General features: G+C 43.8%; 1 protein-coding gene across 2 annotated transcripts; it reads left to right on the top strand.

Moving 5' to 3' along the window:
• Nucleotides 1–4,199: 4,199 nt before the first annotated feature.
• Nucleotides 4,200–12,076, top strand: LOC123481236. Of its 2 annotated transcripts, XM_045217777.1 has the most exons (5): nt 4,200–4,421; nt 7,695–7,787; nt 8,158–8,412; nt 10,126–10,233; nt 10,457–12,076. In XM_045217777.1, the coding sequence occupies exons 1-5, from the start codon at nt 4,373–4,375 to the stop codon at nt 10,684–10,686; spliced, it is 735 nt and encodes a 244-aa protein (XP_045073712.1). In that variant the 5' UTR covers nt 4,200–4,372; the 3' UTR covers nt 10,687–12,076. The 2 variants fall into 2 exon arrangements, with proteins under 2 accessions (XP_045073712.1, XP_045073713.1); XM_045217778.1 differs by lacking the exon at nt 7,695–7,787.
• Nucleotides 12,077–12,862: the final 786 nt, after the last annotated feature.

Here is a 12,862-nt window from a genome sequence, read left to right as displayed (position 1 = left end):
TCCACTTGTCATGTCTTGTCTTGTCAATCACACACACCTGGTGCTCATTCCCCTAATTAGTATGGGTATAAGTGTTCCCTCTGTTCCCCTTGTCTTTGTGAGTGATTGTTTATTGTGAGAGCGAGTAGCTCGGTTTAGCTACTCTTCCATGTGTATTTGCCAAGGTGGATTATTTTCTCTTGTTTGTTTAGTTTTGACGCTGGGTGCATTTTATTTATGTGAACGGAATCAACTCTGGACTTCGGTGTTTTACCTCCTGCGCCTGACTCCTTCATTCACACCTCATCACAGAATCACTCACCCGCTGAATGGAGTCAGCAGGAGAAGACCGCATGCCAGGAGTTGTGGCAAGGGTCAAGGAGCATTCCTCGATGCTGGCCAGCTTGGGGGAAGCGATGGATCGGGTTCTTCAGGTAGTAGAACGCCTGGAGAGGAGAGGACCCGATCTATCGAGACCAGCTGGTCAACCGGATCCAGCCACCTACACCCCAGCCCCTGGAGGGATCCAGATATCCCGGCCACCGGCGTTTGATGGGACGGCTGCGCGATGTAAGGGATTTCTGCTCCAATTAGAGCTGTGTTTCTTCAGCATCAGGCCGGCGCCACTGGAGCAGGAGAGGGTATCCGTCCTCGTTTCCTGCCTTTGTGGGAGAACCCTGGAGTGGGCCAACACGGTGTGGAACGAGGGAGGTGCCGCGTTGGAGGACTACGGGGAGTTTGCTCGCCTCTTTCGGGCCGTTTTCGATCACCTGCCTGAGGGTCGAGAGGCGGGCGAACGACTGGTCCATCTGAGGCAGGGGACGAGGACCGCACAGGACTACGCGTTGGAGTTCCGGACACTGGCAGCGGGGTCCGGGTGGAACGAGCGGGCCCTGATCAACCATTTCCTGTGCCACCTAAGGGAGGATGTCCGACGGGAGCTAGCCTGCCGTGATGCCATGCTATCGTTCTCCCAACTGGTGGACATGGCCATCCGGTTGGACAATCTGCTAGCAGCCAGAGGACGTCCTGGTAGGGATCTGCCCGTTCCCACTCCAGACGACTCTGATCCCGAGCAGATGGAGCTGGCTTTTCTTCAAGACATTACCATATTTGGTTAGCTCCTCTGATTAACTTAAAGTAAAGCATATATGATTTCACTATATGTCAGTCTCAATCAAAGTAAGTTAAGCTAAAATAACAAATTGAGAAGAGGATGTTGAGGAATAAAGATAATGATGTTTCTAACAAAGTGTTGATAATGTAATGTAATGTTGTGTAATATGCTGTCACGCCTACTCCCGTTCCCTCTCTCCAGAGCTCAACGTCGCCGGTCTACTAACCACCGGTCCTGGCAACCCACATTACGCGCACCTGGCAACGTTCTTTACGCACACCTGCTCCCCATCGTTATGCACACCTGGACTTCATAATCACCTTGATTACTCTCCCTTTATTTAGCCCTCAGTGGCCTCAGTCTTCAGGCGGTATTGGTTTTGTTCACGTTCAGTATGTGTCTTCTGTTTTGTTTATCTGCTTATTCTCATTATTAAACTCACCTTCTGCACCTGCTTCCTGACTCCTAGCGTATATGTTACAGAATACTGCCTCAGAAAAATAATGGAAGCAGCAGAAGATACACCATCTTCCGGACGGTCGAGGAACAGGGTCATCTACTCCACCAACACCACGACCAGCTAGCTCTACTGGTTACGACCATGAACGAGGTCCTCTGCATTCTCCCCCGCCTCGACACCACCAGTGAGGTTCTCCATACATCTGATGGAGGGCCTACTTCCACGGGTCGTCACAGTGAGCCAGTCCCCCAGCCTACCCAGCCGCCCGACTGTCCCTTCCGGAATAGTAGAACGGTACTCCATCGAAATGCCGTGGCTTCCTACTCCAGGGCTCCCTCTATTTTGCCTATCAGACGGGAGCCCCCACCACTGAGAGGTCCAAGGTTGCCACGGTAATTTCCCTGCTGACCGGATGTGCGTTGGTGTGGGCTACGGCCGTCTGGGAGAGAGGAGAGGAGGAGTTGCGTTCATGGCTTTGTTCAGGGCGGTCTTCGACCGTCCTCCAGAAGGCAGAAAGGGAGGTGAGCAACTTTTCCAACTTCAGCAGGGTGCCCAGACCGCTGCGGAGTATGCCCTCACCTTTCGGACTGTGGCAGCCTCCAGTGGATGGAATGAGCCGGCGCTCCACAATCTATTCTGCAGTGGATTGCGCAAGGAGGTCCAGACGGAGTTGGCATGTCGGGATGACATCATATCCTTGGATGCTCTCATCGCGATGGCCATCCATCTGGATAACCTTCTTTGGGAGCGCCGGTGTCCACCTCGCCACTCAACTCCCTGCTTTGGCTGTCCTGAGGCAGAGCCTGAACCCATGGAGGTAGGGGCCACACACCTCTCCGTTGCAGAGCGGCGTCGCCAGACATAGCTGGGGCTCTGTCCCTATTGCGGCCAAGAGGGGCACTAGCTTGAGCGGTGTCCTGTGCGTCCCAACCCGGGGTCCACTAGAGCAGAGGGGCAGCCCTGTGACCTTCTGTCTCCCAGGGTAGGCGTGAGTATTCCTTTATCATCGTTTTCCGCCAAACCCTTTCTGCTTCCCATTTCGCTGGCTGTCCCTCAAGTGTTGTCTTTACAGCTCTAGTGGACTCCGGTGCCACTGGGAACTTCATCAACCAGGCCCTCGCCTCCTCCCTGAACTAAACTTCATACCCCCTCTCCTTTCCTTTTCCTGTCGAAGCCCTGGATACACAGCCATTGGGATCCTGCACAATCACAGCACCACTCACCCTCACCGTGGGACCCATACAACAACAAAAACGTCCCTTCCTCATCACCACTGCACCCATACAAAAAGTCATCCTCGATTAACCCCACCATCTCCTGATCAAGGTCCAGAGGAGCGCTGTTGGGTCCAGAGGAGCGCTGTTGGGTTCCGGCGGCCGCCATCCTGGACCCCAACATTGTCCTTGATTTCCATCTCCGCCGTCCGGACCGGCCTGCTCCTCGCCCCCGGGGCTGTCCTCCTGGCTGGTGTCGTCCTGTGACTCGAGCCGCGTGTCAAAAGATCAGTTTGGGCAATCATAATGTCACAAAGTGAAATGGCATTAATAAAGTTTTATCAAAGGATTTACACTTATTATCACTATCAACAAAACTTTTTTCTATCCTCAGGCATGGAGACTTCCTGTGATGCTACATAGAACATGTCGAGTTACGGAGCTCTGTGAGGAACTGTCTATCTCCATGGAAATATATGGACAAATGTTTTTTGGGGGTTAAATGCGCCTTTGAAGGTTTACATACAGTAACCCAGATCTACAGTTTGGCCAAGTGCATGTGAAGGAGGTGAATGGATGCTATTTCTAACTCTGCAAATCAACATTAGAGCTTATGAAGACTGTTTACATACTTCAAATGTTAATTGTCAAAAAGTGATCTGTGCAGTAGCCTTCCATTTTTTCCCCCAAACATCTCCACACAAATGCTAATGAGAGTCCGGAACTGGAATATGCTGACATCACTATTCGAAAGAAGAGGGATGGTGTATGGACAAATTGTAGTGCTGGAGGGGGCCAGACCAAACACTGAGAGATAGACCTGAGGGACTGGAGGAGACTGTATACTGGAATACAGCTTGGCCAATGAGAGAGGTTCTCGAGCTGCATGTTTGAAGGGTTGGTCTTTAGAAGTGGTACTGAAGCCTTGTTGCTCCATTTGTTACTGTAACGAATTGTATTAACTTTCCCATATTACTGTTTATATTTCATGACATTCACTGCTGAGGGTTTTGTACGTTCTTTACCTAAAACAAAGTGGACTGTCTACATTTGTCATAGTCTCTCTGTTACTGATTTAATGTTTTATTTATTTATGTTAATTCTTTCTCAACATACAACCATACAATGTTTTTGCACAGTAGTAGAAGTTTTCATTCACTACAGAAGTTTGTGAGCGAGAGGATGGCCCCCTAGAGTGTCCTCTATGGAAGAATGGTTTTTTTTTTATTCCCTTCACTTTTTTCTAAGAGTGTAGCCTCATAACTTATCTGATATTACACATCAATAGACATGAATGAAGCCAGCCTGGCTGTTTATGTAACGAACAAGTTAAACTTTGAGGTTCTTCCTCTTTCCTCTGAGTCAGAACCTATTAATAGGGTGAGGTACAAATTGTACTTTTCTTTTGCTTGTCACAAGCTAAGTGAATTCTACTGAGTGACAAGGACAGCTGGAGTGTCTTTCATACCACCTTTGCATAGGTTTTGTTTATGTTGTAAATTGTGAGCTTATGGAAATTCAGTACTGAATGGAAAATAGAGGATTTTGTTACAGCACAGTATAGCTTAATTTGCTAACTTGAGCCCTGTGTTTTGAAGAGACATGAAGGCTCTGTTTGGACTGTTGGTGATGTTAGCAGGAGTGTCTCATGGTAAGAAGTTTCTTTATGTGTCGATTTCCCTCTTGTTTTACACATGATATAAGGAGCTTTGTTTATGTCATGCAGAAAGTGAACCGCTTGATCAAAGCTCTTTGTGGTGTACTATAGGCTACCCAGAATCACTTTTGTCAAATTAATCCTTCTCATAATGACTAATGATAGATACAGAGACAATATTCAAAAGACTGAAAAAGACAGAGTTGTCTCGTTATTCATTGTCTTGTGATAATTATAACTGACTGAGGTACTGTTATGTTGCCAAGTACCTTGATGTCATTGGTTTGGTTATCAAATAAAATAAAATTGTATTTGTCACATGCGCCGAATACAACCGGTATAGACCTTACCGTGAAATGCTTACTTACAAGCCCTTAACCAACAATGCCGTTCAAGAAATAGACTTAAGAAAATAGTTAGTAAATAAAAGAAAGTTTAAAAGAAAACAAAAATGAACACAGTAAAATGAACACAGTCGGTGTGTATAAGGTTAGTCGAGGTAGTTTGTACATGTAGGTAGGGGTATAGTGACTATGTATAGATAATAAACAGCGAGTAGCAGCAGTGTAAAAACAAAGGGGGGAGGGGGGAGGGTCAATGTAAATAGTCCGTGTGGCCATTTGATTAATTGCTCAGCAGTCTTATGGCTTGGGGTGGAAGCTGTTAAGGAATCGTTCGGATCTAGACTTGGCGCTCTGGTTGTGTCGTCAGCAACTGTAATGATGGTGTTGGAGTCGTGCTTTGCCACGCAGTCGTGGGTGAACAGGGAGTACAGAAGGGGCCTAAGCTCGCACCCCTGAGGGGCCCAGGTGTTGAGGATCAGCATGGCAGATGTGTTGTTGCCTACCCTTACCACCTGGTGGTGGCCCATCAGGAAGTCCAGGATCCAGTTGCAGAGGGAGGTGTTTAGTCCCAGGGTCCTTAGCTTAGTGATGAGCTTTGTAGGCACTATGGTGTTGAACACTGAGCTGTAGTCAATGAACAGCATTCTCACATAGATGTTCCTTTTGTCCAGGTGGGAAGGGGCAGTGTTGAGTGCGATTGAGATTGCGTCATCTGTGGATATGTTGGGGTGGTATGCAAATTGGAGGGGGTCTAGGGTTTCCGGGATGATGGTGTTGATGTAAGCCTTTCAAAGCACTTCATGGCTACTGACGTGAGTGCTACGGGTCTTTAGTCATTTAGGCAGGTTACCTTCGCTTTCTTGGGCACAGGGACTATGGTAGTCTGCTTGAAACATGTAGGTATTACAGACTCGGTCAGGGAGAGGTTGAAAATGTCAGCGAAGACACTTGCCAGTTGGTCTGCACATGCTCTGAGTACACGTCCTGGTAATCCGTCTGGCCCAGCGGCCTTGTGAATGTTGACCTGTTTAAAGGTCTTGCTCACTTTGGCTATGGAGAGCGTGATCACACAGTCGTCCAGAACAGCTGGTGCTCTCATGTATGCTTCAGTGTTACTTGCCTTGAAACGTGCATAAAAGGCATTTAGATTGTCTGGTAGGCTCGCGTCACTGTGCATCTCACGGCTGAGTTTCCCTTTGTATTCCGTAGTAGTTTGCAAGCACTGCCACATCCGACGAGCGTCAGAGCCAGTGTAGTAGGATTCAATCTTAGCCCTGTATTGACGCTTTGCCTGTTTGATGGTTCGTCTGAGGGCATAGCGGGATTTCTTATAAACGTCCGGATTAGTGTCCCGGTCCTTGAAAGCGGTAGCTCTTGCTTTTAGCTTGTTGAGGATGTTGCCTGTAATCCATGGCTTCTGATTGGGATATGTACGTACGGTCACTGTGGGGACGACGTCGTAAATGCACTTATTGATGAAGCCGGTGACTGATGTGGTATACTCCTCAATGCCATTGGATGAATCCCGGAACATATTCCAGTCTGTGCTAGCAAAACATTCCTTTAGCATAGCATCCGCGTCATCTGACCACTTCGGTATTGAGCGAGTCACTGGTACTTCCTGCTTTAGTTTTTGCTTGAAAGCAGGAATCAGGAGGATAGACTTATGGTCAGATTTTCCAAAATTGGAGGGCGAGGGAGAGCTTTGTAAGCGTCTCTGTGTGTGGAGCAAAGGTGGTCTAGAGATTATTTTCCTCTGGTTGCATATGTGACCAGCGTCGTCCAGGGTAGGGGAGGGAATGGCCGGCAGGGTTGTGGGTTTGTTTCCCACGGGGGGCCAGTATGAAAAAATTAAATAATGTTTGCACTCACTAACTGTAAGTCGCTCTGGATAAGAGCGTCTGGATAAGAGCTCTGGATAAGAGCGTCTGCTAAATGACTAAAATGTAAATGTAAAATGTAAATGTAAATGAGGTCAAACAGATTTAAGTTTGCCTGCATTAAAGTCCCCGGCCACTAGGAGTGCCGCTTCTGGATGAGTATTTTCTGCTTTGCTTATTGCCTTATACAGATCGTTGAGTGTGGTCTTAGTGCCAGCATCGGTTTGTGGTGGTAAATAGACGGCTACAAATAATATAGATGAAAACTCTCTTGGTAGATAGTGTGGTGTTCACCTTATCATGATTTATTCTACCTCAGGCGAGTAATACCTCGAGACTTCTTTAATATTAGACATCGCGCACCAGCTGTTATTGACAAATAGACACACACCCCCACCCTTTGTCTTACCAGACGTAGCTGCTCTGTCCTGCCGATGCACGGAAAACCCAGCCAGCTCTATATTATCCGTGTCGTCGTTCAGCCACAACTCGGTGAAACATAAGATATTACAGTTTTTAATATCCCGTTGGTAGGATAGACTTGATCGTAGATCATCCAGTTTATTTTCCAGTGATTGCACGTTGGCCAATAGAACGGATGGTAGAGGTGGTTTCCTCACTCGCCAACAAATTCTCACAAGTCACCCCGACCTCCGACCCCTGCATGTCCGTCTTTTCTTCATGCGATTGACAGGGATTTGGGCCTGGTCTCGGGGTAGCAGTATATCCTTTGCGTTGGACTCATTAAAGAAAATATCTTCGTCCAGTTCGAGGTGAGTGATCGCTGTTCTGATGTCCAGCAGCTCTTTTCGGTCATAAGAGACAGTAGCAGCAAAATTATGTACAAAATAGGTTACAAACAATGTGAAAAAAAAAAATAGCACAGTTGGTTAGGAGCCTGTAAAACGACAGCCATACCCTCCGGCGCCATTACTCTCTGGTTATACTGTTGCTTGCTTGGTTGTATTCTCATCCATAAAATTATACCTCAAAACTAGGACAGTGATAGTCACTACAGTATCTATATTCCTCTTGATTTTCAGGAATGGAGACCCACTGTGATGCAACACTGGATGGAGCTCAGTGTTATGGAGCTCTGGGAGGAACTGTCTCTCTCCAGCTGATGACCATTGACAGTGGAGACCCTGACATATTATTAAAAACCATCTCCACTGGTGTTACTAAAAATATACTCCAAATTAGAAACAAAACTGATAAAAAAGTAAAAATCCACAAATCCATTGAAACCAGAGCACACTTCTTTTTCAACAACGGAACATTTAGGATAGATAACACATGGGGAAACATTAGGGACAAGAAGACTACAACTGTTTATTGAAGGTATAGTAATTAGCTAACCCTTTAAAAATCTCATATTGACAAATTCTTATTACTAACCATAACTTGACTACAAAAGCCTCTGTGGCCTTCTAATTCTAGAAGAAGTGTTGTTTTCTAATGTGTTGTTGCGAATGTCTGCAAATGTCTATTCTTCTTCCTCCACAGCCCCAGTGTCCTCTCTTCAGCTGTCCTCTCAGTGTCTGACCCATGGAGAGATGAGGGTGACCTGCTCCTCTGAGGGGGATGGTCCTCAGTACAGCTGGACTCTGGACGGACACACACAGAGAGACACTGAGGCCTCTCCTGGTGACCAGACAAACACCATGACACTGAAGAGAGGCCTGTCAGGAGATCTCACCTGCACTGTCAAAAACCACATCAGCAGTGTTACTGTGAGCAAAATCATCTCCCCCTGTGAGGGTAAGCTACTGTTTAATTACATTTGTTAAAGAGACATATTATGTAAAATAATATCATTGATTAATGATAATTATGAAGATGATTATAATTATGATGAATCTTTATCAATGGACTTTGACCTGTTTAGAAAGCACTATCCATTTACATTTACATTTACATTTTAGTCATTTAGCAGACGCTCTTATCCAGAGCGACTTACAGGAGCAATTAGGGTTAAGTGCCTTGCTCAAGGGCACATTCGTCATTTAGCAGACGCTCTAGCCAACTCAATTGGTGCGTTCACCCTATAGCCAGTGGGATAACCACTTTACAATTTGGGGGGTGAAACATTGCCAGTATTACATTCAGATACATATACAATTTCTGTTTATTTGATTACTTGCAGGGCTTATGTATGTTAACTGCACTTCCAATGGGACAAAGATATCAGAGTGGGTGATTGCCGCTCGTAATACCCTGTGTATTGACCCTACAGTAGTGGCACACACAACTGTGACAAAGGCCTCCACCAGTAAAACAGAGACAACCAACGGCAAGGGGTTTGAAACCCTAGTGACCTCCACTCTAAATCGTCCCACTCTAAATCTTTGTCATACTTCTGACTTATTATATTTCCTTGGAATGCTATTTTTCGTACACTGTTTACAGTTTAAGCTAGAAATGCCATTTAAACATTAAGACTTACAGATCGGTCTGGAAAAGTGTGCTTGTATTTAACTTTTTTAAATATTTTAAACTTTTTGTCCTTCTTTATTTTTTACTCCAGCCACTTTAATGGGATTTCCTCAACATTCTAAAGGGCCCATTGTGACATCATGACTTCCATAATTATATTATATTCACTCTAAACAATGTAACTTTTGACCTAAATCAGCTACTTTGAACACTTTCCCAACAACTTAGACAATAGACTTAGAAAGTGTATGAAATCTAAGTTTGATTGTGTGCCTTTCAAATTTGAAATCAGAACAGAATTCTCTTCTGCCGATCAAATGATACACCTGTCTTGGAAACCGCATCAGCTACATTTCCTTTCAGCTTTTACAAGCCACTTACATTTTGACCACTTATCCATCAAGGTAGAATAAAAATCAGGGCATATGACAGCTCAGTCTATTTCTCTGCTATTCAAATCTGAAATCCGAACATAATGATCTTCTAACGATCAAATGATACAGCTGTTATAGTAATCACATCAACTACATTTTCTGTCAACTTTTACAAACAAGAGACATATTGACCACTTTCCCCGACAGGTTAGCCAAAAACTTAGAGGGTATGACATCATGGTCTACTTCTCCGCTATTCAAATCTGAAATCAGAACAGAATGGTCTTCTGCCAATCAACAGTTACAGCTGTTTAATTAACCGCATCAACTACATTTCGTGTCAACTTTTACAAACAACTTAAATTTTGACCACTTTCACAAGAACTTAGACAAACACTTACAGCCTATGAAATCTTAATATACTTCTCTGCTTTTCAAATCTAAAATCAGAACACTTATTCCACTACCACAAATATACTTTTAAAGAGCTAAAGGAAGTCCCACAATGTAATGTCTAGTTATCAATATTATCATTAATACTAATGATGGATTTCATGACCTTTTATGTAGTAACAGTGGTGGCAATGAAACAACCTTCATGCTACAATGAAACAACCTTCATGCTTATATGTTGTTCTGTCTCTGTTTCCTCTCTTTTACCCAGACATCATAGGGATGGTAGCAGGGTCTCTGACAGGCATAGTGTTTGTCCTAGTGATGGTGTTGGCAGTTTACTGTGTCCAGAAGAAAAATAAACCTCCAAAGACTCCAGGTTAGAGGATATTTAGCTGGAGCTCTTCAATTTTCTCAAGTACTACAATTGACCATGTCAGTCTTGCCAGTGAAATATTACGAGGTAATCTGACTCTCTCTCTCTCTCTCTCTCTCTCTCTCTCTCTCTCTCTCTCTCTCTCTCTCTCTCTCTCTCTCTCTCTCTCTCTCTCTCTCTCTCTCTCTCTCTCTCTCTCTCTCTCTCTCTCTCTCTCTCTACACAGATAATGTTAACAGTCAGGATGTGGAATACGCTGATGTCAGGACACTGGAGAATCAGATGAGACAGCAGGAAAGAAAAGTGGAGTACGGACAGGTGAAAGTGGCAGGGGGTCCCCTGCAGCCAATGGAGGTGGACTATGGACAGATTGAAATATTAGAGGGTCCACAGCAGAAGGTAGACACACCTGAAGAGGTGGACTATTTGTACGCCAGGGTACGGAAAGGCCAGTGAGAAAGGTACTGTCTAGATTCAATATGATAGAAGGAGGCTGATTTGGAGGAAAGTACAACGCAGTTTCCATCTGCCTATGGGCATATCATCCCTAACTGGTATTGCATATCTTACAGATTTCGTCCCATTATGACTAGATTCAGGTTTTCAAAGATGGTCATTACTTCTTTTGCAATATGTACACCAAGTCTTAAAGAACAACCAAGTTAAATCATTTGGCGAACTAAGTTCAGACTTCCATTTGCCAAAGTCTGATTTCTGTAGCTATTTACAGCGAAGAGACTATTTACTGAAACACCCCAACTGGGTAAAAATGAAAGGTGAGCCCTCTCCCATAGTCAGAAAAATACTCAGAAAAGGGCAACTAGTAGTAAACAAATAACAAAAATATACTAATCTGTTGCTGTCATGACCTAGAGCAATACTCTGCAAACTAAGAGCAAGTGGAAATCTGAACTTGGGGAGAACATTGAAAATGATCTTGGGAGGCAATACTCATACCATTATCAATGGAAAATCATCAGTAGGTACTTTCTAACTCCAGACACAATGGTGAAGATAAGAAAAGAAACAACCAGTGAATACTGGAGAAAATGTGGGGAATTGTTCGCAAACTACCTCCATATTTTTGGGTCTTGTTCTAGAATAATTAACTTCTGGAATTATGTTTTTGACTTTGCAAACAATGTATTTAAATGCTCCCTGGCAAAGGACGCAAAAAGTAATCCCTGAACGGTTTCGAAATGACTATCTATTGAATATACTATTGTCTGCAGCAAATAAATGTATTACAGCACATTGGTTAAATAAGGACATTCATACTATGGAAGAGTGGAATTGTAGAGTGAAAGAAATGTATTTAATGGAAAATAAAATTGCAAACAGATATATGTGAAAAAAAGATGGGAACCGCTCCTTGTAAATAACATTTTGTAGACATAAGACCAATTAGTCTCGAAGCAACCAAACATATGATAAATGTGATGACTTATTTTTCCTTTTATTTTTTCTAATTTTATTTCCTTTCGGTGCTTACGGTGCCTTCAGAAAGTATTCGCACCCCTCGACTTTTTCCACATTTTTTCAAGTTGCTGATGCATTTCCTTTTTGAGTCACATGATTTCCATATTTGGTTAGCTCCTCTGATTAACTTCAACTAAAGCATATAAGATTTCACCATATGTCAGTCTCAATCAAAATACGTTAAACTAAAATAACAAATTGAGAAGAGGATGTTGAGAAATGAAGATAAATGTTACTAACAAAGTGTTGATGACATAATGTAATGTTATGTAATATGTAGTGGAATCACTTGTCATGCTTCATTGTGAATGCCGCTGTGTGATGGGAAATTGCAGTTTGAAAATAAAATCCTGTTTTTTAAAAACAAGCAAAGTTGTGCATGTCTTCTCTGATACTACAGTATAGAGGTAAATCATTAAGAGCCTTGGGCTTCTATTCATCCCATCTGAGGAGTAATAAACAGTCTACATAAAATCAAATGTTATTGGTTGCATACTGTTGGATTCTAGCTAGAAATATACTTATTAATGTTATCAAACGTATTGATTACTTTACATGTATAAGGAATGTATATGTTGGGGTCAATTAAGGGTGGATAGGAATTTTGTGTGTGTAAAGTTATTGGGTGAGACAAAGGCAAGCGCAGAAAGTTCATATTCTGTTTCTAAGGAGGGAGGCAAAGGGCAACAGTCTAGTTTCAATTCTTGATAAGGCATGCCAGCTGTGGAACTAGGGAGGAGCGAGGAATTCGGCTCGAGGTCAAGTCAACAGATGAAGTGAGAAGCAACCTCTGGGAGGGGGGACAGAGGGGCCCACCAAAATGACTCTCCTACTACAGTCCTATCTCACACACATACATTTCCATGCACACGAAGGTTCTAGCACCAGGTAGGGCCATGACTACACCAGTCAGAGGATCAATTAAGTTCCTGCCTCGCAACAGAGATGTATTGGCTGTCTAGTAGGAGGTTATAAATATATGTGCTTGTCCAATCATGCTTTGTCTTTGCAACTGTGTGACCAACTGGGTGAATAAACTTGGTTTTTAGCTATTCCTAGTTCGTTTAAATTTTTACTCTGTTTGTTCAGAACCTAACAATACACATATTTAGCAGATGTTATTGCGGGTTTAGCAAAATGCTTGTGTTCCTAA

The sequence above is a fragment of the Coregonus clupeaformis genome, unplaced genomic scaffold (assembly GCF_020615455.1).
Source record: "Coregonus clupeaformis isolate EN_2021a unplaced genomic scaffold, ASM2061545v1 scaf1223, whole genome shotgun sequence".
NCBI lineage: Eukaryota > Metazoa > Chordata > Actinopteri > Salmoniformes > Salmonidae > Coregonus > Coregonus clupeaformis.
This window is presented reverse-complemented; position numbering and strand designations above follow the sequence as displayed.

Bases quoted from the DNA above. Each gene is read 5' to 3' on its own strand.
- LOC123481236 (XM_045217777.1), top strand. From the start codon at position 4,373: ATGAAGGCTCTGTTTGGACTGTTGGTGATGTTAGCAGGAGTGTCTCAT. The intron at 4,422-7,694 runs GTAAGAAGTTTC...CTTGATTTTCAG, and splicing joins GTTAGCAGGAGTGTCTCATG to GAATGGAGACCCACTGTGAT. The intron at 8,413-10,125 runs GTAAGCTACTGT...TCTTTTACCCAG, and splicing joins AATCATCTCCCCCTGTGAGG to ACATCATAGGGATGGTAGCA.